Source organism: Paroedura picta, chromosome 18, assembly GCF_049243985.1.
Source record: "Paroedura picta isolate Pp20150507F chromosome 18, Ppicta_v3.0, whole genome shotgun sequence".
Classification (NCBI taxonomy): Eukaryota; Metazoa; Chordata; class Lepidosauria; order Squamata; family Gekkonidae; genus Paroedura; species Paroedura picta.
Genome location: NC_135386.1, coordinates 11800547 through 11828307, shown reverse-complemented (window position 1 = coordinate 11828307; position 27761 = coordinate 11800547). Strand labels below are relative to the sequence as shown.

At 47.2% G+C, this 27761-nt stretch overlaps 1 protein-coding gene across 2 annotated transcripts in view; it reads left to right on the top strand.

Moving 5' to 3' along the window:
- The window catches only part of ACAN (aggrecan), a 111674-nt gene that overhangs the window by 52299 nt on the left and 31614 nt on the right, over nucleotides 1–27761 (top strand). For both annotated transcript variants that reach the window (XM_077317667.1, XM_077317666.1), the window contains exons 7-13: nucleotides 347–832; nucleotides 1793–1967; nucleotides 4855–4982; nucleotides 5098–5391; nucleotides 6878–7057; nucleotides 7712–9898; nucleotides 17206–17319. In XM_077317667.1, the coding sequence (XP_077173782.1) occupies nucleotides 347–832; nucleotides 1793–1967; nucleotides 4855–4982; nucleotides 5098–5391; nucleotides 6878–7057; nucleotides 7712–9898; nucleotides 17206–17319 (3564 nt within the window). The remainder of the gene's footprint in view (nucleotides 1–346; nucleotides 833–1792; nucleotides 1968–4854; nucleotides 4983–5097; nucleotides 5392–6877; nucleotides 7058–7711; nucleotides 9899–17205; nucleotides 17320–27761) is intronic.

Genomic DNA, 27761 nt, shown 5'->3' with positions numbered 1-27761 from the left:
ATGGTCTCCTGGGAATTGTAGTCCATGAACATCTGGAGGACCACAGGTTGACTACCCCTGCTCTACTGCATGGCACTTCATTGTGGCACTGGGAGCTTTTCAGATCCTTGAAAGATGCTATATTTGCATGAGCAAAGGTTCTTAGCACCCATCAACGTGCTCTGAGGGGACTCTCTACCAAGCTTTGGTCCTAGAATTACAGTAGGATGCTTTTGCCCTCTCGACTCATTTATGGCAGACTCTGGTCAAAGCTGGGTCAGGACACGATGGGGAAGCACCTGGCTGTTGACTCTTCGACCTCTGGCTTCTCGGATATCACTTTCATAACATTTTCTCCTCATCCTAGGGGACTTGGGAACAATCATCCATGAGAACCTCACCGATGAGACCATTGGCGAATTGGGCAGCGGCTTCACCATCCAGACTGTCACCCAGACAGACGTGGAGCTGTACTTCCCACGCAATGTCACCGAGGAAGAAGCCCGGGGCAGCGTTGCAACTTTGGAACCAATAGATTTCACAGCCACTGCTTCGGAGCCGGACGAAGGCTTCACGGCGACTCCGGATCTCTTTGCTACGGACTTCATTGACGAGGCAGAGAACAGGACTGAGGTGGGGATTTGGGACGGTCTCGAAAATGCCACCGACTCAACGCTGGCCACTGTTTTCCCCACCGATACTCCGGAGATGAGCTCGGTGGAAGACAGCCTGTGGGCTACAGCGACCCCAGGCCTGGCGTCTGCTTCTCCGTTTACGATAGAGGACCAGATTGCGCCAGGGACAGCCGTGCCTGACATTGGACGCATCCCTGGGCAGCCCACCTTGCCCACAGGTAACCAGCCAAGCTCCACTACTTGTTTCCCATGAGAACACCTAGTTGTTACAGCACCCCAATAATGACCCCAACTTGCCCTTTTCCGAATGGGCCGTGGAAACTAGGGCTAAGCCCACACAGCGCACTAAGTTTCATGTTCGTTTTATGGAGAATCGCTACGTTTGTCCGGCTTTTTGCCACTCGTCAGGTTATTCATGTTATTTCAAAGGCGCCATTTATCAGTGCCATTTATCAGCGCCACTTTCATTCTTCCTGTTTGCTGTCTCAGCCCTCAGCTTCATTTGCTCACACAGCCCCCCCCCCAACCCTTTTTTCGGGCTGGAGTGCACTGTCTCGATGCCACGCATGCTTGTTTGGTGTAGTGGTTAGGAGTGCGGACTTCTAATCTGGCATGCCGGGTTCAATTCTGCACTCCCCCACATGCAACCAGCTGGGTGACCTTGGGCTCGCCACGGCACTGATAAAACTGTTCTGACCGGGCAGTGATATCAGGGCTCTCTCAGCCCCACCCACCTCACAGGGTGTCTGTTGTGGGGAGAGGAATGGGAAGGCGACTGTAAGCCGCTTTGAGCCTCCTTCGGGTAGGGAAAAGCGGCATATAAGAACCAACTCTTCTTCTTCTTCTTCGTAAGCAAAAGCACATTGGCTGCTGCAACCAACTGGATGAAGTGGCAGCAAGGGCAATGCCAGCAGGGGTTATGGCAGGGGTGGCCAACTTGTGGCTCTCCAGATGTCCATGGACTACAATTCCCATGAGCCCCGGCAGGGGCTCATGGGAATTGTAGTCCATGGACATCTGGAGAGCCACAGGCTGGCCACCCCTGAGTCATGGGATGGCAGGCATGTAATTTCTTTGGCACATGAAATGAGAGAGTATTCAGCCCAGCGCTAGCGAAAGCTCGCTCCAAGTGTTGGTGGTTTCATGCTCAAATACTCTTCCGATGCTTCATTTGACAGGTACTGTCTTTCATTACCGACCATCCACTGATAGATATTCCCTAACCTTTGTCAAAGCCCAACGAGCTTGCCTGGATAACAACGCTGTCATTGCCACTCCCGAACAACTGCAGGCGGCCTTTGAGGATGGTTATGACCAGTGTGATGCTGGCTGGCTGAGGGACCAGACAGTCAGGTACAGTAACGTTACAGTGACTCACCTGGGGCCTTTCAACAACCCCAGTCAGGCTGGATCAACATGAGAGAAAGCCTTTTCGGACACTGGAGGCATGTTGTGGTTGTGTCTGTGAGGAGAACGTGGACATGGACAACACTGAGGAGGCACAGAGGAGAGAGAGGAGAATGATCCAGGGTCTTGGGATAAAGCCCTATGAGGAAAAGCTGAGGGACTTGGGGGGAGGGGCATCATCTGTACATGGAATAGGGGACACTGTGGGTGGACAGGTAGTTGTGAGTGTTCTGCAAAGTGCAGGGGGCTGGACTAGATGACTCTGGACATCCCTTCCAGCTCTATGATTCTATGAAGAGGAGGTTGAGAGGGGACATGATTGCTGTCTTTAAGTAGGTGAAAGTTTGTCACTTAGAGGAGGGCAGGGAAAGGTTTCTGTTGGCAGCAGAAGGTAGGACCCGGAGTAACGGGTTTAAACTACATGTGGAAAGATACCAGATAGATATCAGGAAAAAAAATTCACAGTCAGAGTAGTTCAGCAGTGGACTGGGCTGCCTATGGAGGTGGTGAGCTCCCCCTCACTGGCAGTCTTCAAGCAGTGTCTGGACAGATCTTTCTCCTGGATGTTTTTGGTTGATCTTGCATTGAGCAGGGGGTTGGACTAGATGGCCTGTATAGACCCTTCAACCTCTATGAATCTATGAGAATAGGATCACAGCAACACCCTATACTAATTAATGTTCTGCTTATAATTTACTAGACATAAAGCCCATTTATAAAAATGGGCGGAACATGGGCATGGTGCCTATGCGGGCCTGGCCCTGTTTAGCCGGGTCGTACTCATGTGGGGTAGGCTCGTTGGATGTGGTTGGCAGGGCAACGGCGGCATGAAGGAGGCGAGGTCTGCAGCGGGCGGCCATGTGGCTCGGTGCATCCGGCAAGGCCTCAGCGCGGCGCTGGCGACGGAGTGGCTCCGCGGCGGCCTCCTGGGGTGTGCGGCTACTTTGGGTCCGGCCGGCGAGGCCTCGGTGCGCCATTTGCTGTGGAGCGGCTCGGCGAGGGACGGACGTCCAGGGTGGGTGTGGGAAGGGCACGGGCGGCGGCGGCCGGGCAGACGGAGTAGGATCGAGGTCCGTTGGTGGGGAAGGGCAGTCGCTGGGCGGAGGGAAAGTAATTTTCCCCAAGTCCAGCAGTATGGGGTGAGTTAGGATGGCGGCTCGGGAGGACTGGAGAGTCGGCAGCACGGCGTTCGGGAGACGGGCCGAGTAGCCAATAGGGAGGCGCGCATCGCCTCTCTGACAAGGAACTCTATATTCTTTCACAATTAAAGAACCTTCCAAGTGAAGGATCTCAGGCAGGAAAGATCTCTCCCTACCTGAAACCATGGAGAGCAACTGATAGTTAAAATACTGATTTGGTATAAGGGAGCTTTATATGCATTTATTCTTGTGTTGCATTAACATTTCACTGTTCTTCCATCATGGGACTCATGAGAACTGACAGAGAGTTCCAAAGATTCCTCCTGTCCAAGCAGTGAGCAGGCAGCCTGGTTTGATCACAGGCCATCAGCCTACAGGCCACAGTTCTTGGCACTGGAGAGATAGGGGATTTTGTTTTCCTGATCAGGATTAAAGAATTCAATTGTCAGAAGTGATATTGAGATTGACACCTGTTTTTGGCAAATTAATGGTCTAAAATGGCATGAAAAACGGAGAAATCAGCAAAGGAAACAGGGAAAGCAAAATATCCTCAGCAAATATATATAAAAAGAAACAAAAGTACAATATTTGTACATCCCCAATTATGTATTATTTTCTTCATTTATTCTCTGTCCTACTCCCCAATGGGGACCTATTGTTCTCCTGTCCTCCATTTTATCTTCACAACGACCCTGTGAGGTAGGTTAAGCAGTATGCCTGGCCTCTGGTTACCCAGCAAGCTTCCATGGCAGAGTAGGATCTAACCACTACACCACCCTAACATTTCCTAGTAAAATCAGAGGCTTTGAGGGGAAAGGGGTATCATTCCTGACATGCTGGGGAAGGGTTTTAAGGAGAGATTTGAAGAAAGCCCGAGATCACTTCTGAAGGTGTTCTGGGAAGGAGCTCTAACATAATTCATCTCCCCTGCTGGTCTGCAACCCGGATCTGGCTTGGCCATGCTAGCTCAGTCTTGTCAGACCTCAGAAGCTGAGCAAGATCAACCCTGATCACTAGAATCATAGAATCCTAGAATCATAGAGTTGGAAGGGACCTCCTGGGTCATCTAGTCCAACCCCCTGCACTATGCAGGACACTCACAACCCTCTCGCTCATCCACTGTCACCTGCCACCCCCTTGAGCCTTCACAGAATCAGCCTCTCTGTCAGATGGCTATCCAGCCTCTGTTTTAAAATTTGGATGGGAGACCAGGGCAGAAGCACACAATGGCTGACCTCCTCTGTTCCCTCTTGCCATGAAAACTCTACACGAGGGGTGGGCAAACTGTGGCCCTCCAAATGTCCATGGACTATAATTCCCATGAATTCCCAGGAAGTGTAGTCCCTGGACATCTGGAGGGCCACAGTTTGCCCACCCCTGCTCTACACGGTCTCTGTAAGTCAGGCATAATTCGACACCACATTTCACAATTTCCCCTGGTCTTTGGCTGGTAGATTGGGACCCACAAGCGAATCGCACCATGACCTCAGGAAGGCTGCGGCATGCACTCGCCACCATCGACTTGTTGCTGTTCACAGTTTCTTTTTCTTTGTGCCGAAAACCCTGACACAGCCCAAGTGCAAAGTGGGGGGCGGCTGCTTTGCTTTTGATAGCTATGCAGAGTCGGAAAGTGCTGCAGTTCCAGTTCATTACACTGGGATGCGAAGGGTGACCCTTGTTGTCTTTATTGTCAGATACCCCATCGTCTTCCCACGAAGCAAATGTGAAGGAGACAAGGATGATGTCCCAGGGGTGCGGACGTACGGGATGCGCCCGGCGTCGGAGATGTATGATGTATACTGCTATATTGACAAACTAAATGGTACGTTTTTTCGGGTCCCTATGAGAAACTCTTTACAATAATTGTTACATATCAGATCTATCCCTGACCAATGTCTGAGCCAAGAACTCAGTCTTCTTTTCTTTTAAATCTTCAGGTGAGGTCTTTTTTGAAACCCAACTGGAACGATTCACCTTCCTGGAAGCACAAGAACACTGCGAGAGCCAGAATGCCACCCTGGCTTCCACCGGACAACTCTATGCCGCCTGGAAACTGGGCCTAGACAACTGCCGCGCCGGCTGGCTGGCTGATGGCAGCGTCCGGTATCCCATCCTGCACCCACGTCCGGCTTGTGGGGGGGACAAACCCGGAGTGAGAACCACTTACTTGTACCCCAATCAGACAGGATTCCCAGACCCACAATCAAGGCACCATGCCTTTTGCTTCAGAGGTTATTATTATTATTATTATTATTATTATTATTATTATTATTATTATTATTATTATATTTCTAGCCAACATGTAAAACCCCCATAGAACCCCTCGTACATAAAACACCTAAAACAATTTGCTGGCAGGGGCTCATGGGAATTGTAGTCCATGGGCATCTGGAGGACCACAGGTTGACTACCCCTGCTTTAGCTCCATCAGGGCCCTGATCTCCTCCGGAAGCTCATTCCACCAGGTGGGGGCCAGAACAGGTGGGCTTCTTTTGGGCCAGGCATCACTAACCAGTTGGCGGTGACAGAGTGCAAGGTTCTTTGAAGGACATAGGCAGAAAGGTGGTCCCTCAGGTACACTGGGCCCTAACCGCGTATGGCCTTGAAGGTGATTAAGTCTGATCTGGAATTTGACATTCTTGTTCAGCTTCATCGACTTCTGAAAAGAGTCAGGATGTTTCTGGGGACTGCAGGTGGAGAAGAGTGTTTCGGAGGCATTTTACAGACTATTATTATTATTATTATTGTTGTTGTTGTTGTTGTTGTTGTTGTTGTTGTTTTATTTCCCGCCTCTCCAGATAGGCTCGAGGCGGGTCACAACAACTAATCCCATTAAAATTCCCATTAAAACATCAATCTACGAGAGCTCTTCCCCCACAGCAACCCTCTGGGACCGGTTCTGGAGGAAGGAGCGTATCCAGCACAAGGCTGTGCCCCGTATCCCCGTACCGGCCAGGCAATGGACCAACAGTTCGTGGTCCACGATGTCAAAGGCCGCCGATAGGCCTAAAGTCCCAGGGGGCCATCAACCGTTGTGCCTTACCACAGTGGTCCACAACCTTCCCGTGGCTGCAGACCGCTGCCACGAAGTGGGGGGAGAGAGCGACCCGGGGCCTCACGCACACGCGGTGTGGACTTGCCTGAACTCAGTTCAATCCCCAGCATATCTAGCTGAAAGAATCAGGCAGTAAGTGAGATGAAAGGCCAGAACCCTGAGACTCTAGAGCAGCCTTTCTCGGGTTTTTTACCATTGAGAAGCCCCTGAAACATTCTTCAGGCTTCCAGAAACCCCAAAAGTGTCATGATTATGCAGAATGTGGTTGGGAAGCAGAGCTGTGGACATGCCCACCTGGAGCCCCTCCCCTTCCCTCCTCCTCCAGGCCCATCATTGGCTATTTGGGGATGGGTGGGCAGGTTGACATGACCATATATGGTTTACAATAAAGGGTAAACAGTAAGAACAATACATTTGTAACTGAGATATAATGAGCCCATGCATTGTCACTGCAGCCATTAGTTTCATGGGAAGGAGGCTCGGGGGCCCAGTGGAAGATGCTGGACCAAGTGGATTCCCCAAGATTGTAAATTCCGCTGAGCACGAACAATGGATGGAGGGCCAGATGCACATCCTCGCACAGGGTTTTTTAAGCCTTTCTAGTGAAGAACATCAGCCTTGGGGGTGAAAAAGGATATTCACAACCACCAATTGTTTTTCAGCACTACCCTCTTTCTTTGAGGACTTTGAGGAGGATCTAATTGCAACCCAAGTGGTCCCTGGGGTGGAGGAAGTCCCTTCTGGAGAAGAGACAACTGTGGAAATGGAGTTTGCCACTGATTCTGAAAATCAGACTGAGTGGGGAACAGAGGTATTTCCAACAAACATCTCATTGCTATATGGTGAGTTGGGATTTAATTCCACAGTCCCTCTATCCAGCTCTACGGGTTTAAAGATCATGCACTGCTGATACCCGTTGAAACAGGGGCACAAGGAGGCATTAAGCCCAGAATGCACAGATCGTATTCCGTAATCGTTACTCCAATTTTTGATAGGGCTCATCCATATTAGACCCATTTTAATGTGGCATCTAATTTTCGCATGTCAAGCAGGCACATCAAAGAAAGTAGTGTGCTAATTCCCCCCCCCCCCCTTTTCAGGTCATTACTGAAACAGACATAGCACTTGACTTCTAAGGTTCAGACTTTTTTAATTAAAAAATTCTCACTGCTTTGAAAAGCATTGATTTTTTAAAAAATCATGGAAGAGCTACTGCCAGTCAAGTGTGGATAATGCTAAACCAATGATTTAATGATATATGTTTCTCCATATCTTAGATTAGAAATTGACACAAACTGTTGTTGACCAGTAAAATCAGAGTCCAGTAGCAGCTTTAAGAAAGCTCACGCCTTGAATAAATCTTTGTTGGTCTTAAAGGTGCTTCTGGACTCTGATTTTATTGTGCTCCAACACGGCTACTCATTTGAATCTGTTGTTGACCGGGATTTTTTAATCTGTCTCTTTCTGTCTGTGTTCTGTGCTTTTTTTAACTTTAGTGAGTCCATCAGCCGTTTCTCCTATTGACATTGATGAAACAAGTGCAGAAGTTCCCATCGTGGAGACATCTGTTGGATGGACATCAGGAGCTCCAGATCTCAGTGGGATGTTTGAACCTAGTGGGGAACCAAGTGGATTTCCCTCTGGAACTCCAGATTTCAGTGGACTCCCTTCTGGAGAAAGTGGTTTACCATCAGGAGACACCAGTGGCCTGCCTTCTGGAATTATTGAAGTCAGCATCTTACCCTCCGGAGATGAAGAATTATCAGGGATTGGCTCTGGAATCCTGGACCATAGAGAAATCATCCCTGGACTTCAAGAAGGCAAAGGGGTTCCAGAAATGAGTGGACTGCCTTCTGGATTTAGTGGAGAGGATTCCAGTGTGGACTTATTCAGTGGTTTGCCATCTGGAGAGTTTGATTACAGTGGACTTCCATCTGGATTTCCAACTGTGTCTCTTGTGAATGCCACATTGGTGGAAGTTGTAACCACAGAGACAGAAAAGGAAATGGAAGGGAAAGGAACCATTGTGGTCAGCAGAGATGGAGACTTATCAGGTTTGCCCTCCAGTGAGTGGCACGTTAGTGGGATAACCAGCGGGTTCCCCTCAGGAGATGACTTAAGTGGAATACCTGAAATCAGTGGAGAACTGTCTGGGCTCGATATCAGTGGAGAACTGTCTGGGTTCGATATCAGTGGAGAACTGTCTGGGATACCTGATTTAAGTGGATTACCATCGGGATTTGATGCTGATGGACAGCCATTTGGTCAACCAGATATCAGTGGACTATCCTCAGGATCTGACCTCAGTGGAATTCCATTTGGGATACCTGATTTAAGTGGCTTTGTGGACTTAAGTGGTCAGGGTTCAGGTGTCGACGGGAGTGGTGAACCTTCTGGGGTTACCTTCATTGGGGCCGATTTGTTTGAAGTTACAACCCCTTCTACTAAAGAAGAAGAAGGGAAAGGGTTTGTGGAATTAAGTGGCTTGCCTTCTGGAGATGAGGATATATCTGGCACACTGTCTGGGATTTTGGACACAAGTGGTCAGACTTCTGGTCAAATTGACTTCAGTGGATGGACTTTAGGTACTCCTGAAGTCAGTGGACTTCCAAGTGGACTAGACATTAGTGGAGAAAGTTCTGGTGGTGGTCTGACCAGTGGCCTGCCATCTGGAATTTACGATTATAGTGGGCTTCCATCTGGCTTTCCTACCATCTCTCTTGTGGATACAACGTTAGTGGAAGTTGCAACAAAGCCATCTGTTGCACAGGAAGCAGGAGAAGGAACATCTGGAATATTAGAAATCAGTGGGTTTCTTTCTGGGGAAACATCAGGCGACCTCTACGATGTGACAACTGTTAGTGGGCTGCCATCAGGGGCACTTGACATCAGTGGGACATCATCAGGGATTCCATATTTTAGTGGAGAAATTGCTGGTGTCACAGACTTAAGTGGAGAGCCCTCGGCTACAGCTGGGACTAGTGGTGATAGCTCTGGAATTCCAGAAGTCACTTTAGTAACTTCTGATTTAGTGGAGGCTGTGACAGAACCAACAGTTTCACAGGAAATGGCCGGTGGGAAAGAAGCAATGCACCCCCACTTTACTGAATCAAGTGGGGACGCCTCCACATCTAGCGTAGAGGCTTCTGCATATCCTGAAAGTACCATTAAAACCCCTGAATACCATGATATTACTGGCGAAACATCAACATTTCATGAAGAAGTAGAAACTTCTACAATTCATGAAATTAGTGGAGAAGCATCAGCATTGCCTGAACAGTACCCAGAATCATCAGCCTTTTTTGAAACAAGTAGTGAAGCATCTGCATTACCCCAAAGCCACCCAGAAACATCGGGGGTGCCTTTTATCAGTGGCTTGCCCTCTGGACAATATGAAGAAAGAAGTCAGATTCATGGGGATAGTTCAGGGCCACCTCCTCATCCTGCCTCAGATGGTCCAGAGGAAACCTTTTCACCAGACAGCCTGCTCAGCACGAGCGACCCAGATTCACCAACTGAACATGCCAAGATTCCAGAAGAAACCCAAGTTGAAAGAGAGACTTATACGCCTAGACTGTCTGAAGCAGAAGAAGCGGCTGTTCCAGAGGTTCCCCTTACTCCTCCTACTATTACAGACATCCTACCTGAAGTATCACCAGAGGTGACAAGGCCTACAGCAGAAGGTACAGTAAGAAATACAGACTTGAGGAACTTCTAATAGCTTTAGGTAGAACACCTGAATGTTCACAGTTACAGAGTCTCTGCCCTAGCACAATAGGTAAGATCAGGGGTAGTCAAACTGTGGCCCTCCAGATGTCCATGGACTGTAATTCCCATGAGCATTCACTGGCAGGGGCTCATGGGAATTGTAGTCCATGGACATCTGGAGGGCCGCAGTTTGACTACCCCTGGGTAAGATCCTTGTTCACCTTAAATGTCCATTTGAGGCCAAAGTATGATCACTATCCTGAACTGCCACCAAAAATGGCTGGCATGTGTTTAGCTTCCACTCTTGTAGAACTGACCTGTGTCCTGTGTAGGAGTGTGTGACTTTTCCTTGACTGTGTCCCATGTGATATTCTGCCATTTATTGGAAACAGCAAAACACAATAAGATGTTGAGATGTCAGGACACGGGTAAGTTCTCTAGTTATGAAGGAGAACTGGGGAGTTACATACAGCTTTCGTTTCAGTGGAAGACATGCAGTGACATCTGATTTGGCTTCTAGTTGCACTCATGAGTGCAGACCTGATTCTCTCAAGGCCATCCTTGTTAAAGGAACATTCTTTTGTAGAAAGGACCTCTACATTAATCCGGAAAAATCACAGTTTGCGTTTAAGCTTCCATTTGCATATTAGTATTCCTGCATGTTATACAGCTAATCTGTATTCATGGATTATTAAACTTTAAGGCCACCCCTCCTCCAAGGAACTGAGGATGGCATACTGTGCTCAAAAAGTTAGCCTCACAACAACCAAAAAACAAGGTTGGCCCCAAGGGGACTCAAGAAACTTCCCTAATCGAGTGAAGATCCAAACTTGGGTCTCTCTGATCCTAGTCCAACTTTCGAACTACAGCATCACGCTGGCTGTTGTTTTTTAGCCATTCTTGGCACGTACAAAATAACAAAACTTGCACTGATTTTGATAAAGAAAAATGTGTTCAATTCATGCTTTTCAATCATTATGCTTCGCAAAAAAAATGGGACAAGTTGTCCAGGTTTTTCTGGCAATACGGAAACGTATGTTAAATACAATAATGTGTAATCATGGTCAAGGAAGATCCCTTAGGCTGTGCTAAGTTTCTCTAACCTTTACCGCATGAAGGATTTGACTTGGCTGAGCGCTTGTCTGGTGGCAGGACTATTTATCACTCCCTGATGGTATCGGCCACTGATCTGGCCATCAGTTGCCCCTCTGCAAGGGAATGTGGTGTAATCAGCAGTCCCTTGTTTGCAGCAGGACTCAACCCACTGCAATTCACGGAAGGGCTGCTAGGAAGGGGGAAAGCCAGACTGCTCCAGTAGGGGCATTGCTCTGACACTCCCCCCCCCCCCCTCACAGACACAACCAAAACAAGCATCATTTCCAGCCGCTCCTCCTCCAATGGAAAATTGGAGTGGATTGTAAGCTAAACATGAGCAGGCAATGTGATGCAGCGGTAAAAAAGGCAAATGCCATTTTGGGCTGTATCAACAGGGGCATCACATCAAAATCACAAGATGTCATAGTCCCATTGTATACGGCACTGGTCAGACCACACCTGGAGTACTGTGTGCAGTTCTGGAGGCCTCACTTCAAGAAGGACGTAGATAAAATTGAAAGGGTACAGAGGAGAGCGACGAAGATGATCTGGGGCCAAGGGACCAAGCCCTATGAAGATAGGTTGAGGGACTTGGGAATGTTCAGCCTGGAGAAAAGGAGGTTGAGAGGGGACATGATAGCCCTCTTTAAGTATTTGAAAGGTTGTCATTTGGAGGAGGGCAGGATGCTGTTTCCGATGGCTGCAGAGGAAAGGACACACAGTAATGGGTTTAATGGGCCCAGGAGAAGGCCGAGGGAGCTTGCCGGGTGTGGAGGCAGCGGCCTTCTCCCAGCTCCGAGAGCAGCCTCGCCGCATTGCAGATGCGGCGGGCCTGCTCCTGCGCCCCCAATACGGACCATGGCCGCTGATGGGTGAGTGGACGGACGCCCCTGGTTGCTTTCTAAGGGCTTTCTCAGCCTCACCCATTTCATAGGATGTCTGTTGTGCGGAGAGGAAAGGGAAGGCGACTATAAGCCGGTTTAAGCCTCCTTCGGGTAGAGAAAAGCGGCATATAAGAACCAACTCTTCTTCTTCTTCTCTCTCTCCCTGCTCCAAGAATTCTGACTTGGAATGCTAACATTTCAGTCCTGTTTACATCAGAAAACTCAGGAGTCACCACAAGTCTTCCCACTGGAACCTTGGAAACCCAAATTAAGAACCATATTTTCCAATTGTTCTTATTTACCCAGGGTAGTCCCAGTTTTCTGATCTTGGCAAATCACGCTAATTTTTGTTCTTGAAATGTTTCTAGTCTTAATTATCAAAATAAGGGCCAGCTTTGTCTATTAAGAAAGGTGCAAACTCAAGAGAAAGCTTCTTTTGTGAGGTTGCTGCAGATTGCCACAATAACAAAACTTGATTTGGTACGAAGATCAAGTTAATGGGTAAATGTAAGCAAACAAGTTCAGCATCTTGCCAAGACTGAGGTACACAAGCAAAAGCAGGCCTGTATCAGTTCCCCTTCCCTCACCCCACTTAGTTCCAAATTCTACTTGCTAAATGGTCTCGCTATATGGAAGCATAACAGTTTAGGATGAGTGATAACAAGTCAAGGATGCAGGGCTGTCTACTAGGGCAGTGGTTCCCAACCTTTTTATCACCAGGGACTAGTCAATGCTTGACAATTTTACTGAGGCCCAGGGAGGGGAGTGGTCTTTTGCCAAGGGACGTCACTGCCACCGCCTGAGCCCTGCTCCGCTTGCTTTCCCACTGGTGCCCATTGACTTCCTGCCGCCCACTGGGGGGCGCTGCCAGCAGCAGCTGCACAGTGCCACGCTGAGGGGGAGCCCCAGCCATGGCAGCCACCGGAGAGCACCAAAGGTGAGCTGGTGGCAGAGTGGCAGGGCCACCCTTGAGATAGAAGCCAGGGAGGAGGACGAGGAGGAGCCGCGGCCTGGTACCGACTGAGCCATGGACCGGTACCGATCTCCGGACCAGGGGTTGAGGACAGCTGTACTAGGGGCAATAAAAAGACAAATGGGGACTGAGATCAAAGGGCAACAAAATCGAAGGGTCTAAAGGGGTAATAACAATAAACAAAAAAGGCATTACCATCAAGACATGCAAAGAAAAATAACTAAGAGCTACATGCCAAGATCGGAGTGCAGACTTCTAATCTGGCTCTCCCACCACATGCAACCAGATGTATGACCCTGGACTCACTGCAGCACTGATAGAGCTGTTCTGACCGAGCAGGAACATCAGGACTTTCTCAGCCTCGCTCACCTCACAGGGTGTCTGTTGTGGGGAGAGGAAAGGGAAGGCGACCTTAAGCCACTTTGAGACTCCTTCGGGTAGAGAAAAGTGGCATATAAGAACCAACTCTTCTTTTTCAGTAATCCCAGGGCTCTCTCATCCTCCCCTCCCTTACAGAGTGTCTGTTGTGGGGAGAGGAAAGGGAAGGCAACTGTAAGCTGCTTTGAGACTCCTTCGCGTAGAGAAAAGCGGCATATAAGAACCAACTCTTCTTCTTCAGTAATATCAAGGCTCCCTCAGCTACCTCACAGGGTGTCTGTTGTGGGGAAGGCGACTGTAATCCGCTTTCAGGCTCTTTTGGGTAGAGAAAGGCGGCATATAAGAACCAACTCTTCTTCTTCAGTAATATCAGGGCTCTCTCAGCCTCCACTCCCTCACAGGGTGTCTGTTGTGGGGAGAGGAAGGGAAGGTGACTATAAGCCACTTTGAGACTCCTTAGGGTAGAGAAAAGCGGCATATAAAGAAGGAACTCTTCTTCTTCTCCTGAAATGGAGATGGTTAGATACAGATACAGAAGCCTTTATTGGCATAATGAACAACACAAGTAGGGAGATACAAACTAATTTTTTTTTTAAATCAAGCAGAGTTACTCAGTTTTGTTAAAAACAACCAATTAATTCTAAAAATCCTTGCCTAAAAATGCTGCAATGCAGGTGGTTTGGGCAGGATCCTTGCTATCAAGTAATGTATTAATTATTACAGTTTTGTCACAGTGGAATTGAAGGGAGGATAGAATGTCAGTCAGTCAGTCAGTAACCTTTTATTGGCATAAAATATGTATAAAACATATAAAAATAGGGTTTAAAATTTCATCAAAATAATAAAATAGGCCATGGGGTTACATAACCAAACAGATCTTAAAATGATTAAATAATCTATAAAAGATAAAATACAAGGTAGGCAGCATATTATAAAAGCATCTTAGTTAAAACTCTGGCAACTAAAATGGTTACCTCTGGGTCTTTGTCAGAGAGCAGAGATTGCAAGGTCATAGATTTACTTACAGAAGGCTTGTTTCCCAGCAAAGCAACAAAGCTGTCATTCCGACACTGCTCATATAAGGGGCAATCGAACAAAATGTGTGAGACAGAGTCAGGGCAGCCAGAACCACATGGACAGAGTCTCGCATGGTATGGGATACGGTGGAATCTTCCCTCTAAGACCTTATGTCAGATATCACATAACGGTATGAAGAAAACTTGGGGCAAAACAAAATGATATGAGGGAAAAGATCGGGAACCATAAAACCATGAAAATATAGTCTCTCCGCTAAATGAATACGGTTAAACCTCCCTAAGAGAACATTTTTTCATGACACATATCGATTAACTTTTATAATTGATGGCAGTTTCTATTGATGCATTATTTATATGGGTCAATCAACCGAATAAACATACTGTACTGTACAATAGGCTTTATTTATGCACCAAATATAAAATAATTTGCCTTTTGCAGAACCCATCAGTTTTGTGAAAGAAGTTTTGATATTAGGGGATGATTTCAATCCTGTATACAATATCAAGGATGATATATCTTGTAAATGTTGAAAGGTAAATTCTTCCCTTAAGATAAATGGTAAATTCTTCCCTTAAGGGTATGATGGAAAATTTCATAAACTGTTTCAAACTAGAAGACATCTGGAGATTTCAGCACCCTACATTAAAAGACTATACTTATGTTTCCACAATATTTAATAGCTACTCTAGAATAGGTCTTTTGAAATATAAAGACAAATAGGAAAATTCATTATGTCTACTAGTATAAAACTTAGCCTTTATTCAGACTCAATTTTGGAAATAAGGCATCAAATATTTGGAGATTAACAACATATTTTTGATAGAGACATTAATAAAATTGCAAGAAGAACCGAAAACATTCTATGAAATATTAATATTTTCATTCAGATTCTTCTGTAGCATTTGTGAGAGTCAGCATGGAGTGTTGGTTAAGAGCAGCGGCATCTAATCATAGAATCATAGATTTGGAAGGGACCTCCAGGGCTGCGGGAGACTACAGGAAGGTGGGATCACGTGAGAATATAATCTCACCTTCCTGGCGGGGGAATGTAAAGCACCACAGAGTTGAGTGGGGCATTTTCTGTCCCTTCTAGGCCTCCGTAGGATGGGAAGGAGCTGGGCCTTCCATGTCCACCTGGGCTTCCGCCAGGCTAGACCTCGTTGGCCCCCGAAGCGCCTAAAATAACACAGAAAACATCCATGTCCCTTTAAAGTGGGGCGGCGGCCTAACACGCACCAGGCCCAGGAGAGGCTCACCCTGGCAGCACTATAATCTAGAAGCGGGGATTAGCCCCACGGCCATATGACTGCCCTCCCGGCCTTTCACGCCCAGGTTGAATCGACCTTAGTCTGACATAGGCCGTCTCTTGGTGGAGGTGGGGGAGCTTAACTGTAGGCCTTGTGCCCTAGTGACCACTTGGGTAAGGTGACCATTTTTAACATTGGTAAAGCGGGACACCATTGACTGGGGGGGTTCTTGATTAAAAATTTGATCTATATGGAGCAACAAAAAGTTTCATAGAAGGCATAGAACGCAAAAATAGTATTGTAATATATATTTTTAAATTTCAACATAAGTACAATTTGCCAGGTACCCCCAGATGTTCCTCCAAAAGTGGGACAATCTGGTCACCTTACACTTGGGACAAGTGAGACAACACTTAGTGAGACAACCATTAGTGGGCAGCTGTGTTGATCTGAAGCAACAAAAAAAGCTTAAGTCCCTCTAAGACCAGCACAGTTTTATTCTGAAATTAAAGAAAGAGTCCAAGGTGCCATTGGACTCAAACTTGGTTTAATTCAGTCAGTTTCCAAAAAAGGAAAGAGACAGGTCACATAAGGGAGAGGAAGTGAGTTTGGAAGAAGTTGATTAGAGCTGAAAAAAGAATAGTCACTTCTTGGCAGGCCTGTGGTTGGCCTGACTGGGAAGCTGGGCAGCTGACTGGTGGAAATTTAAAAACTGGAAGGCTGAGGAGACTCAGTTGGAATACATTAGTGTCAGTCAGAAAGAACTGGTCAAAAAGAGGGCAGGAGCTGAAGAGAGGGCTGTGAAAGAAACCCTGTAAAGAAACTAGGCTGCCTTTATTTATTCATTCATTATTTATTTGTTTGTTTATTATATTTATATACCACCCTCCCCAGAGCCTCAGGGCGGTTGACATAAAACGTATTAACTGAGAAGCCAAAGATCCTGTCCATGCTCACCATAAATGCAGCAGAAATGCAGTTACTGTAGCTAAACCCGGTTTCCGGACGCATCCATCAGAGCTAATTTTGGTTTAAAATACTTATACCCTCCCTCTTGGCTGAAGTTAAACATTTTCATTTCATTTAAAGGAAGAATGTTCTATTTAAATCTTAATAAATCCATTTCTTAAATCAGTCCCTATATCCAGGACTCATTTGCCTTAGTTTTTGGTATGTATGGTGGTATTCAGCAGTTTGAAGCACGGCTTAGAGCAGGGGTAGTCAAACTGCGGCCCTCCAGATGTCCATGGACTACAATTCCCAGGAGCCCCCTGCCAGCAAATGCTTGCAGGGGCTCCTGGGAATTGTAGTCCATGGACATCTGGAGGGCCGCAGTTTGACTACCCCTGGCTTAGAGGTTCTGAGGGGGGGATTGGCAGAAATCAGTGCAACTATACGTATGAGTATCAGCACCTCTTCCTCCCCCTCCCCCCCAACAGTGGTTGACATGCTATATTCATATCCCCTCAGGTATCCTTGAAGGGAAAGAGGTGTCATGTGGTGACAGCACCCTGAATAGATTGTGTCACAGCATCACAAACCCCAGTTCTGGCTTAGGGTTGCAGAATGACGGGAAAACGTATTCAATTACTATTAAGTGTTGGTGGTTTGATAAACTATTAATTATTTGCCAGGATAATTAATCTGCCTTCCTTTTATGGCTGTAGGCATTCTCAAGACATGTGAAGACAAACCATGTGGGGTTGGTACCTGCCAGGAACAAGATGGGCACATCACTTGCTTGTGCCCACCTGGGTATACGGGTGAACACTGTGCTATAGGTAAGACCCAACTCTATTTATTTTTTAATCACAAAGATGGGTTATCGAGTCAAACTTCCCTGCCCACACAGGAACCATAATACTTAAAAATCTTCGTACTTAAAAATCTCCAACTACAATAAATCAACCACCACATAAAGGATGCTGTTCCAGCATTCATCACACTTCACCATTAGGAAATTCTTCCTCAGGCTGAGACAAAACTACCTTTGCCGTAGTTTATATCCATTAATCCAACATTATATCCGCTTTATCCTCAATACGGCTTCCCTTTAGGCATCAGAAAGTGGTGATCATATCACTTCACAAATGCCTCTTCTCCAATTTAGAAATCCTCTTTCTGCTTCTCATAGGACATGGTCACTAAACCCCTCAACATCTTTGTTGCCCAGTGCTGGACTCCTTCCGGCTTACTGACATATTTCCTAAACTGTGGTGTACAAAGCTGAACATGGTGAGATCTAGCCAAAGTAGCTTATGTCAGGGGTCATCAACCCCCAGTCTGCGGCAAAGACCACAGTACCGCAAAGGCTACCGGCAGGCGCAGCCGGCGGCACGCCGGTGACGCAAACTCGCATGCGCGCAGCTGCCGCACATGCACAGTAGCGCCCCTGGTGGCGAAAACACGCACACGCAACAGGTGCGTGCATGTGCATTAGCACCACCTGGTGGCGAAAACGTGCATGTGCGTCAACTGAGCGTGCGCGTTTTCACAGCACCCGGGCCGTCGGCTCTCCCCTCATCCTGGAGGCAGTCCCTGACCTGAGATAGGTTGGGGACCGCTAGCTTATGTGACCTTGATGTAGCCTCTAATGTAGCCAAAAATTGCATTAGCCTTTTTATTGCTGCATCACACTGCTGGCTCATGTTAAGCTTATGGTCCAATTGAATCCCCAGTTTGCTGCCATTATGGAGAGTCACAAATCCTCCAAAAGTGAGGGTCATTACAAAACTATTCCACTCTGTGGGCATGTGGCTAGCTGAAATGCATTGTCAACAAATAGAATGTAAATATTCTTTCTGCCAGCATTCAGGGCCATTCCACACCCTGAAAATAAAGTGTGACACTTACCCCCCGCTAGTTGGGGAATCCACAAAACTGGATTCCCCCAACTTTGTTGCATGTGCAGGAGGAGAGCAACCAGCAACCATCAGCAAGATAACGTGGCCAGAATTAGCCCATTCTCCATCTCCAGCACCCGCCTCCCTTTCCTTTCTCCCTGGAACAGGGCTTTTTTGTTTGTTTGTTTGTTTTGTTTTGTTTTGGAGCAAGCTGTATTAAAGGGTCACAGCATTAGGAAGGTTGAGAACCACTGGATTAGAGCTTCAATGCTTTTCTATGGGTCTACCCATAGACCCCCAAATGGGTCTACCCCCAAAAAATGCACAGCTAGGGGGAATCATCAAGATTCAACAAGCATTATTCCACTTACATTAGATACAAAGCAGCTTGGACCCCTAGGCCTGGGAGCCTAAAGTGCTGCTGCTACTCAGAGTTGACCATACTAACCTTATTAAACCGTGATCAGACATAAGGCAGCTTTACGTGTTTGCTTATGTCAGGCTTTCTTGAAGGCCTTGGAAGGGTTGACCAGATATGGTCATGTCGACCCACTTCCCCCTTCCCAAAATGGCCTATAATGGGCCTGGGAGGGAGGGGGATGGGCCCTGGGTGGGCATGTACATGGCTTCCCAACCATATTCTGCAAGATCGTGTCACTTCTGGGGTTTCTCAAAGCCTGAGGAACGTTTCAGGGGTCTCTCCATGGAAAAAAAAGTTAAGAAAGGGCGGCTTATGATGTCTGGGATAGACAGAAATTAGGGCATGGAACAGTCATTCTAACTAGGAGTTTCCTCCTCCCATGACAGTAGCCCAATCTTGTTTGGGCTCTCTTATATTTTTAAAAAGACATTCCATGTAGCTGCAGGGGCCCAAGTTGGATTTGTGGAATATGGATGTGTAGTTTGGTCCTTCAAGGCACCTCTTTATTCAGGATCCCACTCCCCACACCCCAAATTTGATGACATATCACTAATTTATTAAGGAATCTTTAAGGAAACAAATGAAGAGCCTCTTGTGGCGCAGAGTGGTAAGGTAGCATATGCTGTCTGAAGCTGTCTGCCCATGAGGCTGGGAGTTCGATCCCAGCAGCTGGCTCAAGGTCAACTCAGCCTTCCATCCTTCCAAGGTCGGTAAAATGAGTACCCAGCTTGCTGGGGGGTAAACGGTAATGACTGGGGAAGGCACTGGCAAACCACCCCATATTGAGTTTGTCATGAAAACGCTAGAGGGCGTCACCCCAAGGGTCAGACATGACCCGGTGCTTGCACAGGGGATACCTTTACCTTTAAGGAAACAACTGAATTCCCTTATGAATCATCTTCCTTTGTTATCTCAATAACAGTCCTTAGCGACCCTTAACTTTTCAGCTATGTTAATGTCCTGAGATCACCTGTCCTCAATATTATTTAACGTCTACATGTCACCCTTGCCAAATGGTCCATAATTTCAGACTGGGTTGTTACCAGTATGCTGATGGCACCCAGCTATTTATGTTGATGAGTGACCATCCATCAACTCACCCAGATTTTTTGACCAAATATTTAGAGACTGTGCTAGGCTGGCTCAAAAGGAGTCACCTGAAGTTCAGTTCAGCAAAGACGTAGGTCTTCTGGCTGGGAGGGCATGCTGAAGGGAATATGGTACAGCTCCTGGCACTTTAAGGGATCTGTTTAACACCTGCTACTACCATGAGGAGCCTGGGGGTGATTCCAGATGCCTCCCTGTCTCTGGAGACCCAGATCACAAAGGCTTTGTATTATCTTTACCAGGAGTTATTCTGCACGGAGCCAAATAAAACTGTTTAAAAAATAACCAGCTTAGACCACTTTATTGTATTATATTACAATCGCTGTTCTGCATTGAATATAGCCTGTTGAAAAACTACATTGCAATGCTCTCTGCATGAAACAATTCATAGCCCTGCCCCCTGTAGTTTTGCCAACTCTGCTTTGTTCTCTAATGCAGTCATTAATCTGCATAACTAAGGAACTTCTCTGCATGACTAATAGGTCATCTCAGGCAGGCAGGAGAGAAATGAATCGGTGAAAAGCATCTTTCAGAAACAATGCTTAAAAGATGCTTAAAGCACCAAAGAGGAAGCTCACCATGCAGAGCAAAATCATTTTTGCGGAGTAAATTCACTCTTCTGTGCAGAGATCAGAAAAACAACGATGTATTTAGTGAGTTTTCATCAGCTTATCCATCATGCAGAAGAGGCCCAGGTGCGACAACTTGCACTGTATCTGTCAGCTCCCAACCTGGCCACCTGATCCATGCAATGGTCACCTCCAAATTAGACTTCTGTTACTCACTCTTTGGGTGGCTGTTCTTGAAGCTCATCCAGAAACTCCAATGGGTCCCGAATGCAGCAAATGAGTCCTTCCTGGAACTCAGCAGATTGCTCATTTTACACCAGTGCTCGTCCAACTCCTGGCTGGGAACCAAATCAAATTCAGGGTTTTGATTCTTACTTTCAAAGCCCTAAACCAGCCTTTCTCAACTTTTTACCATTGAGAAACCCCTAAAACATTCTTCAGGCTTCCAGAAGCCCTAGAAGTGGCACGATCGTGCAGAATATGGTTGGGTATATGCCCACCCGAAGCCCCTCCCCTTCCCACCCCTCCAGGCCCATCATTGGCATGGGGGGGTCGACATGACCCTATATGGTCAAATCACCTGATAAATGTTAACAAACTTTAAAAATATCTTTGAAATTTAATTAACGCCCACCTATTCAGGGTAACCATAAGGAAACCCCATGTTTTCATGAACCCCTGATTGAGAAAGCTTTCCCAAAACAGTCTGTGTATTTACAGGATCGCTTCTTCCACTATGCCCATCAAAGAGCTCTACGATCATGTGACCAGCACTTGCTCAGGATCCCTGGCATAAATGAAGTAAAACTGGCCTCGATAAGGGCCATGGCCTGTTTGGTTCTAGCTCCGGCCTGGTGGAACACCCTCCCTGGTGGGATCAGGGCCCTCCTGGGGACCTTCAACAGTTCCAGAAGGCCTTATGACAGAGCTGTTCCGCCAGGCATATATTGGAGGCTAGGAGAGGACACGCTGGTCTCCCTGCTCACAAAACAGCAATGCTCAAAACAAAGCATCAACTCAATCAATTAAAATTAGTCTCTCCCCCTTTGTAAGGTTTTGAATGAGGTGGTTTTAATAATATATTTTAATTTAAAGGCTATAATAACTTTTTTATCTATGTAAATTAATTAGTTGTATATTTTCTGTTAATAGGACAGTCAAATTATTTGCCATTCTCTTAGCCGTTTTCTAGAATGACATCTAAAACTCACTTGCTTTAATGGAACGTTGCTCTGTGGTTACATGACCCAGATTCTTGAAGTAACATTTCACAGGCAACCTTAGGGCCAAATGACACGACACCAGATTCCATGAATGGAACTCCAGATGTGTAATTTTGCCCTTAAGAACTGTTGTAGGACTGGAGCGTAATCTAGATAGAGTGTAATACCTGGCAAGGTACTGATAACAAGTTGCAGCAACCTTCATTTTTCTTCCAAGTAACCAGAAACCGGAAACTGCAAGATGCAAAGTCATTCCCATCCGAAGTTCACCCAGAAATCAGTCAAACACACTAGTCCAGTCCAAGAAGTCAAGGTCTTCAGGCAAGATGTTTAGGTTTCAGTCTGATATAAAATCAGCTTAAAAAAAACCTTGCCACATACAATACTAAGGCCCATTCCACACAAGGATCAATGTTGCAAATTGCTTACAGAAAGAAAAAACGGAATTCAAAATAGTGGAATTCGGCATAACACATACCTGCCTTTGTAGTGGAATCCAGTTGCGTTTCAATCGTTTCCCACAGATTTCCGGTCTCGCCAAAACTCGCTAGAAAGGAAGCGATTTTTTCCGTGCTTTGTCCCACCCCTGGCCGTCAATCAAACGAGCAGCCAATGAGCGGTAGTTACCATGCTCCGGGAAAGCCCCTTTGCCTTTAAGAACAGGTTTTTTAAAAAAAAGAAAAACACACGTTGCAACGAATATGCCTTGATTCCTTGATTCCTTGCTTCCTCCTAATGTAGAGACCCATCTAGCTGGCAGCTGGCGTGTGAGCTGCTGTTTCATCGTTGCCACGCTCCCCCGAGTGAAAAAAATTCCCCTCCCCCTGTGCATGGGCGCGATTTTTGGCCGAAAATAAAGGGAATTAGCAAATGGGGCTGTGTTGTGCTTGGTGACTTGAGGGGAGCTTTAAAGCAGCTCTGTGGAGGGACTGCAGCTGGAGAAGCCTCGCTGGGTGAATGAAGGCTCGCCGGCTTGTTGCACTCCGCTAGGGGGACGGACTTTGCTGAAACCGCAACAATGGTAATGCACAGAACTTTTTCGCTAGTGTTGCAGATTGTTTGCAAGAGTGTAGCGCTTTCCAGAGGGTGAATCCACTTTTTGGGATTTCCCTGGAAGCGCTACAATGAAGCGCTTTTCGCAGGTCTGTTTCAGGAGTGTGGCAGATTGTGTGCGACGTCATGCATAACTGCAAATTAGTAGCGTTTACAATTTGCCACACTCCTGCTACATTTAGCTTGTGCGGAATGGGCCTAAGATTAGCAAATAAATTTAACAATGTCATAATTCAGCCTTGTTTAAGGACTTAACCATCTGTTTACATGCGCTGCATGCTGTCGTACACAAGTTTACAATCTTACACGTTATTTCTGAAGCGAGATTGGAGCAAGAGCGAGCCACAGAACTGCTCTGATCTTCCTGAGGAGCTTGCTAACACGGGAGTAATATCTTGTGAGTGAATGTCATTAGAATAGGAGCTGTGCAATAGCACATGCTCTACAGCAGGGGTAGTCAAACTGCGGCCCTCCAGATGTCCACGCACTACAATTCCCACAAGCCCCTGCCAGCATTCGCTGGCAGGGGCTCGAGGGAATTGTAGTCTGTGGACATCTGGAGGGCTGCAGTTTGACTATCCCTGCTCTACAGTCTGTCCTTACAGGGACTGGCAGGGATACACCCATTCAGAGAGAAACAGACCTATCCACTGGCAATATAATAAATATATTCATAAAAGAAAGAAAAATGTCCTATTTTTGTAGTTTTCCTTGTTTCTTTATTCTTTTTCCGGGGGCCAATCCAGAAAATCAGCCACCATATCTTCCTTACAAAAAAATCATAAAAATGTCATCTAAAAATCTGCCATAGAATAAAGAAATAAGGAAAACTACAAAAATAGGACATTTTTCTTTCTTTTATGAATATATTTATCATATTGCCAGTGGATAGGTCTGTTTCTCTCTGTTTGGTTTAATTATTAGCCCGTCCTTCTTATACTCTTGTATGATATTTATAGGGACACACCCATTGCCAATGCCTTCCAAACAGGCTGAGGGCCGAACACTGAAGTGTGCCAGAGTAAATATTCTTCGATATTTAGGGACTTCTAATGCTCTTACATTGTCTGCTGGCCAGCAAGGGTTTTTAGGAAGAGATATTGCAGCTGGATGTAGCCAGGCCTATTAGGCTGGAGGGCCAGGTCCCAAATCCGTCGCTTAAGTATCCCTTTGTTGTAACAAGGCCAAAGGAGAGAAACCATATGTTTGCCGTTTTTCTTTGACAGTTCTCAGCCAATTTGGTTAACTTAAAGAATAAGAGGGGTAAGTCCCTGGAGGTTTAATTTTAACCGGGAAGTGGTTATTTGAACCAGCATGTCTGCCCCGGGAGAGATCATCCCTGCCTCCCACCTTTGGTATCTATCGAGGCACTCCAAATATTGACTGGAGAAACTATTATTGCACTGCTTCCAGGAGGTGAAGATCTTTGTGTAGACAGAACGTTTCTGCATTAGGAGACATCCCTGGCTTTGGATTTCGATTGGATGTTCCAACACTGCTTTTCACATGGAGGCCTTCCTCCCTTGTTGCCCAGTGTGACGAAATGGATCCTGGAAGCTGGTCTGGGTTCAGAAATGGCTACCCTGAGTCTGAATTCTCAAACGGCTACCAAGTGGTAGACAGGCTGCAATGGCCAGGGAAGGGAGGAGAACCCATGTCCCAATGGGGATGGAGAAGTCAGGCTCCACCAGGGGGAGGAGCTCAGGGGGATATAGGTTGGAGGGGGTCTCTCTTGGAACCTCCAAGGGGGAAGGTTGCAAGACCCCTTCTCCAGAGAAGGCCCTGGTTGCCCTAGGCAGAGGGGCAGGGCCTGGCGTGGCCACAAATGAAATTGGGGGAGGCCAGAGGAGCAGCCAGCAAGAGAGCAGGAGGCAGACTGTGAGGCTGGGTTGTGAGCAGCAAAGGCAGGCTTTCTCAGCCAGGGTTTCGTGAAACGGAGTTTCTTGATGGCCCTGGAAGAGTGCGTTTTAAGCTCTTATTTTATGCCCTGTGTGTTTAAAAGTGCAGTTACTTTATCTCGTGTGGTGTGCTGGTGGAATTGTTAATCTACAAATCTTAAATAAACTTGAGTTTTTGGTATTAAAAGGTGACTAATGCTCTGGACCACTTAGTCTCCCCAGCTCAAGGTAGTGCTAGCATATTGGAAGGGCCCAGGGGAGGGAAACAAGGCAAAACTGGAAGGTTGCCAACTCTCCAGGCAGGACCCAAAGATTCAGTGTTTTTACCCCAAAATACTAGGAACCTAGCCAAGGGGTCTCGCTGTCCCTCAGGAAGGGTTGTTCAAGACAGTGAGTGGGGGCAGTGACAAGAATGGAGATATAGGAAAGGGGGGTGGAAGGCTGGAATAGGGCCCACTGGCTTGGCATCAGCTGAGCTGGCACCCCGTTCCACCATACCCAGGCTGAAATTTGCCATGTTTTCCTCATTGAAAGTCCGAAGGAGGCAGACTTCCATGATGCTTTGCTCCCTTCCCCTTTTCCAAAAAGGTTATGGGTTTTTTTGCAGAATGGTACCTGCTTGCATCTTTCTTTTCCTTGCACCCTTTCATTCCACCACTCTGTGCCTTTCTATACTTAGAGACAGTGAAAGCAGTGGGACCGTCCAGGCCAGTGGTCCCCAACCTTTTTATCACCGGGGACCGGTCATCGCTGAGGCCCGGGGGGGGTAGTCTTTTGCCGAGGGACATCACCGCCACCTGAGCCCCTGCTCCACTTGCTTTCCCGCCGGCGCCCCTGACTTCCCGCCGCCCACTGGGGGGTGCTGCCAGCAGCAGCTGTGCAGTGCCATGCCAAGGGGGAGCCCCAGCCATGGCGGCCATCGGAGAGCACCAAAAGTGAGCCGGTGGCAGAGTGGCAGGGCAGCCCGAGGCATCAGCCAGGGAGGAGGACGAGAAGGATCCGCGGCCCGGTTCTGTCTGATCCATGGACCGGTACCGGTCCCGGTCCCCGGACTGGGGGTTGGGGACCACTGGTCCAGGCGACAGCCGCTGCAGGACTACCCTGACTGTCCAGGGTCTGGCTGAATCCCTCTCAAGCCCCTGATTGTGCTTCAGTTGCAGACAGACAGACCTTTATTACGTCATAGACCAGCATAAGACGATGTGATACATCTGTTAAAACCAGAATTTAAGACATCCTAAAATACAGTATTATATTAAATAAAACATGCAGTAAGAATGTATCCGGACTATAAACTAAGATAACACAGCTCTCAAGTTTGTTTGGCACAAACTACCCTGTTGTGAATTTTCATCAGTGCTGCACAGGAGCTGGCAACACTATAAATTGTATCAGCAGGCAAAGGAAATACTAAGCCGCTCCAGTTGTCAACCTTCGGACACAGGGAGCTGTTGAACCCATGTGCACGATCAGGAGCTTGATGGAAACAGGCGGAAAAGTTGGCCCTTTAAAAATGGATATTGCTGGTGCAGAAACAATTGAGGAGCCACTTTCTCTGGAAAGCCTTAATTGCTGCAGGGATATAGGAAGCCCCTTTTCTGAAGAAGAAACTCAGAATGGCTGAGCTAGTTCTATGGGCCTTCTCAGCCATACATGTTGCTTGGATTGTCCACAACTCTGTCAAATAGAAGACTACACTCAAGTTTTTAAAGGATTTAACCAGTATCCTGTGTCTCAACCTGCCATCTATGTCTTTCACACCTTTTGGAATAGGTAAGGATTTTTTGGTAATTTATTGCAAGTTTTTTCTCTTGGTAGTATTTAATAAAGGCTCAACGTGTTCTCCTTAGAACTACTTGGGAGTGAGATACAATTACTGTATCATCCATATATCATATATAGGAAGGCCACCAAAATACCCCCCACTAGCCTGATGGGGCCCACAGGGGGGGGGCTGCAGAGGCCTCTGTGTGGCCTGTCTGGTTTGGGGGGCCAGGAAGGCCCCGGAAATGCCCCTGACAGGGCCCATGGGTGCCTGCAGAGGCCTCTATGTGATCTGTCCAGGTCCAGGGCGGGGGGAACCCCAGAAACGCCCCCTGCCAGCAAAACAGGACTCGTGGAAGCCTGCAGAGACCTCTCTGCAGCCCATCTGGGTCCAGGGTTCTGGAAAAGACCACCAAAAGGTCCCATATGGCCCATGATGGCCTTGGGGTGCTCCTCCACATATCCTAACAAGTGAGCAGGCAGGGGAGAGTCTTCCATCCTCCCTCCCTCCCTCCCTCCCCCTTTCTCTTCCTTCCTTCCCTTCCTTCCTTTCCCCCTCCTTCCTTCCTTCCTTTCTCATTCTCCCGTCCCTTCTCTTTCTTTCTTCTTTCCTTCCTTCCTTCCTCCCTTCCCCCCCCCTCCTCCCTTTTTTCTATCTTCTGTCCTTTTCTCTCTCCTTTATTTCCTCCTCCTTTCTTTCTTCGGTGTTCATTTCCTTCCTCATTCCAACTGTTTTCGCCCGAGGAACCAACACATGGAGATTATTCTTGAAGCTCTCCAGGCCCCAACTGGCTGGTGACCCAGCTGCCTGCACATATAGGGCGAGTGGGGAAATCAGAGGTGGCCCTTCAGGTTAGAGTCTGCTACTCTTTAACCACTGCACCCTGCTGGATCTCGACCAAGCAGGGGGAGGAGGGCCAGCACCCAGGAAGGATACAATGCACGCCTGCGTCCTAGCGTCCCGTGCATTCCTGGTGCAACGGGCTTTGCCCCTAGTTTTCCATAAGACCCAAAACCAAACAATTTCCTCTCCTCCAGTGCTTCAGGAAAAAGTCAAACAGGGCTGACTACAGACCACCACCCTCCGAGGCACCATAGTCCATCTAGTTGTTGCCTTCACCATCGGAAAATGCTTTCTGATATTTAAGTGGAACCACGTTTCCCATCATTTGAATTCCTTGCTCCTAGTTCTTGCCTCTAAAGCAGCAATAAACAAGTTGGCCCCTCTTCAACATGTCTTTACAAACAGGCAAAAGGGTTTGGAAGCGGACTGTAATGAAGCTGGGCTAAATGGACTTGCTGAACCCCAGAGATGTTTATAGCATCTTAGAAGATATTTGCATCA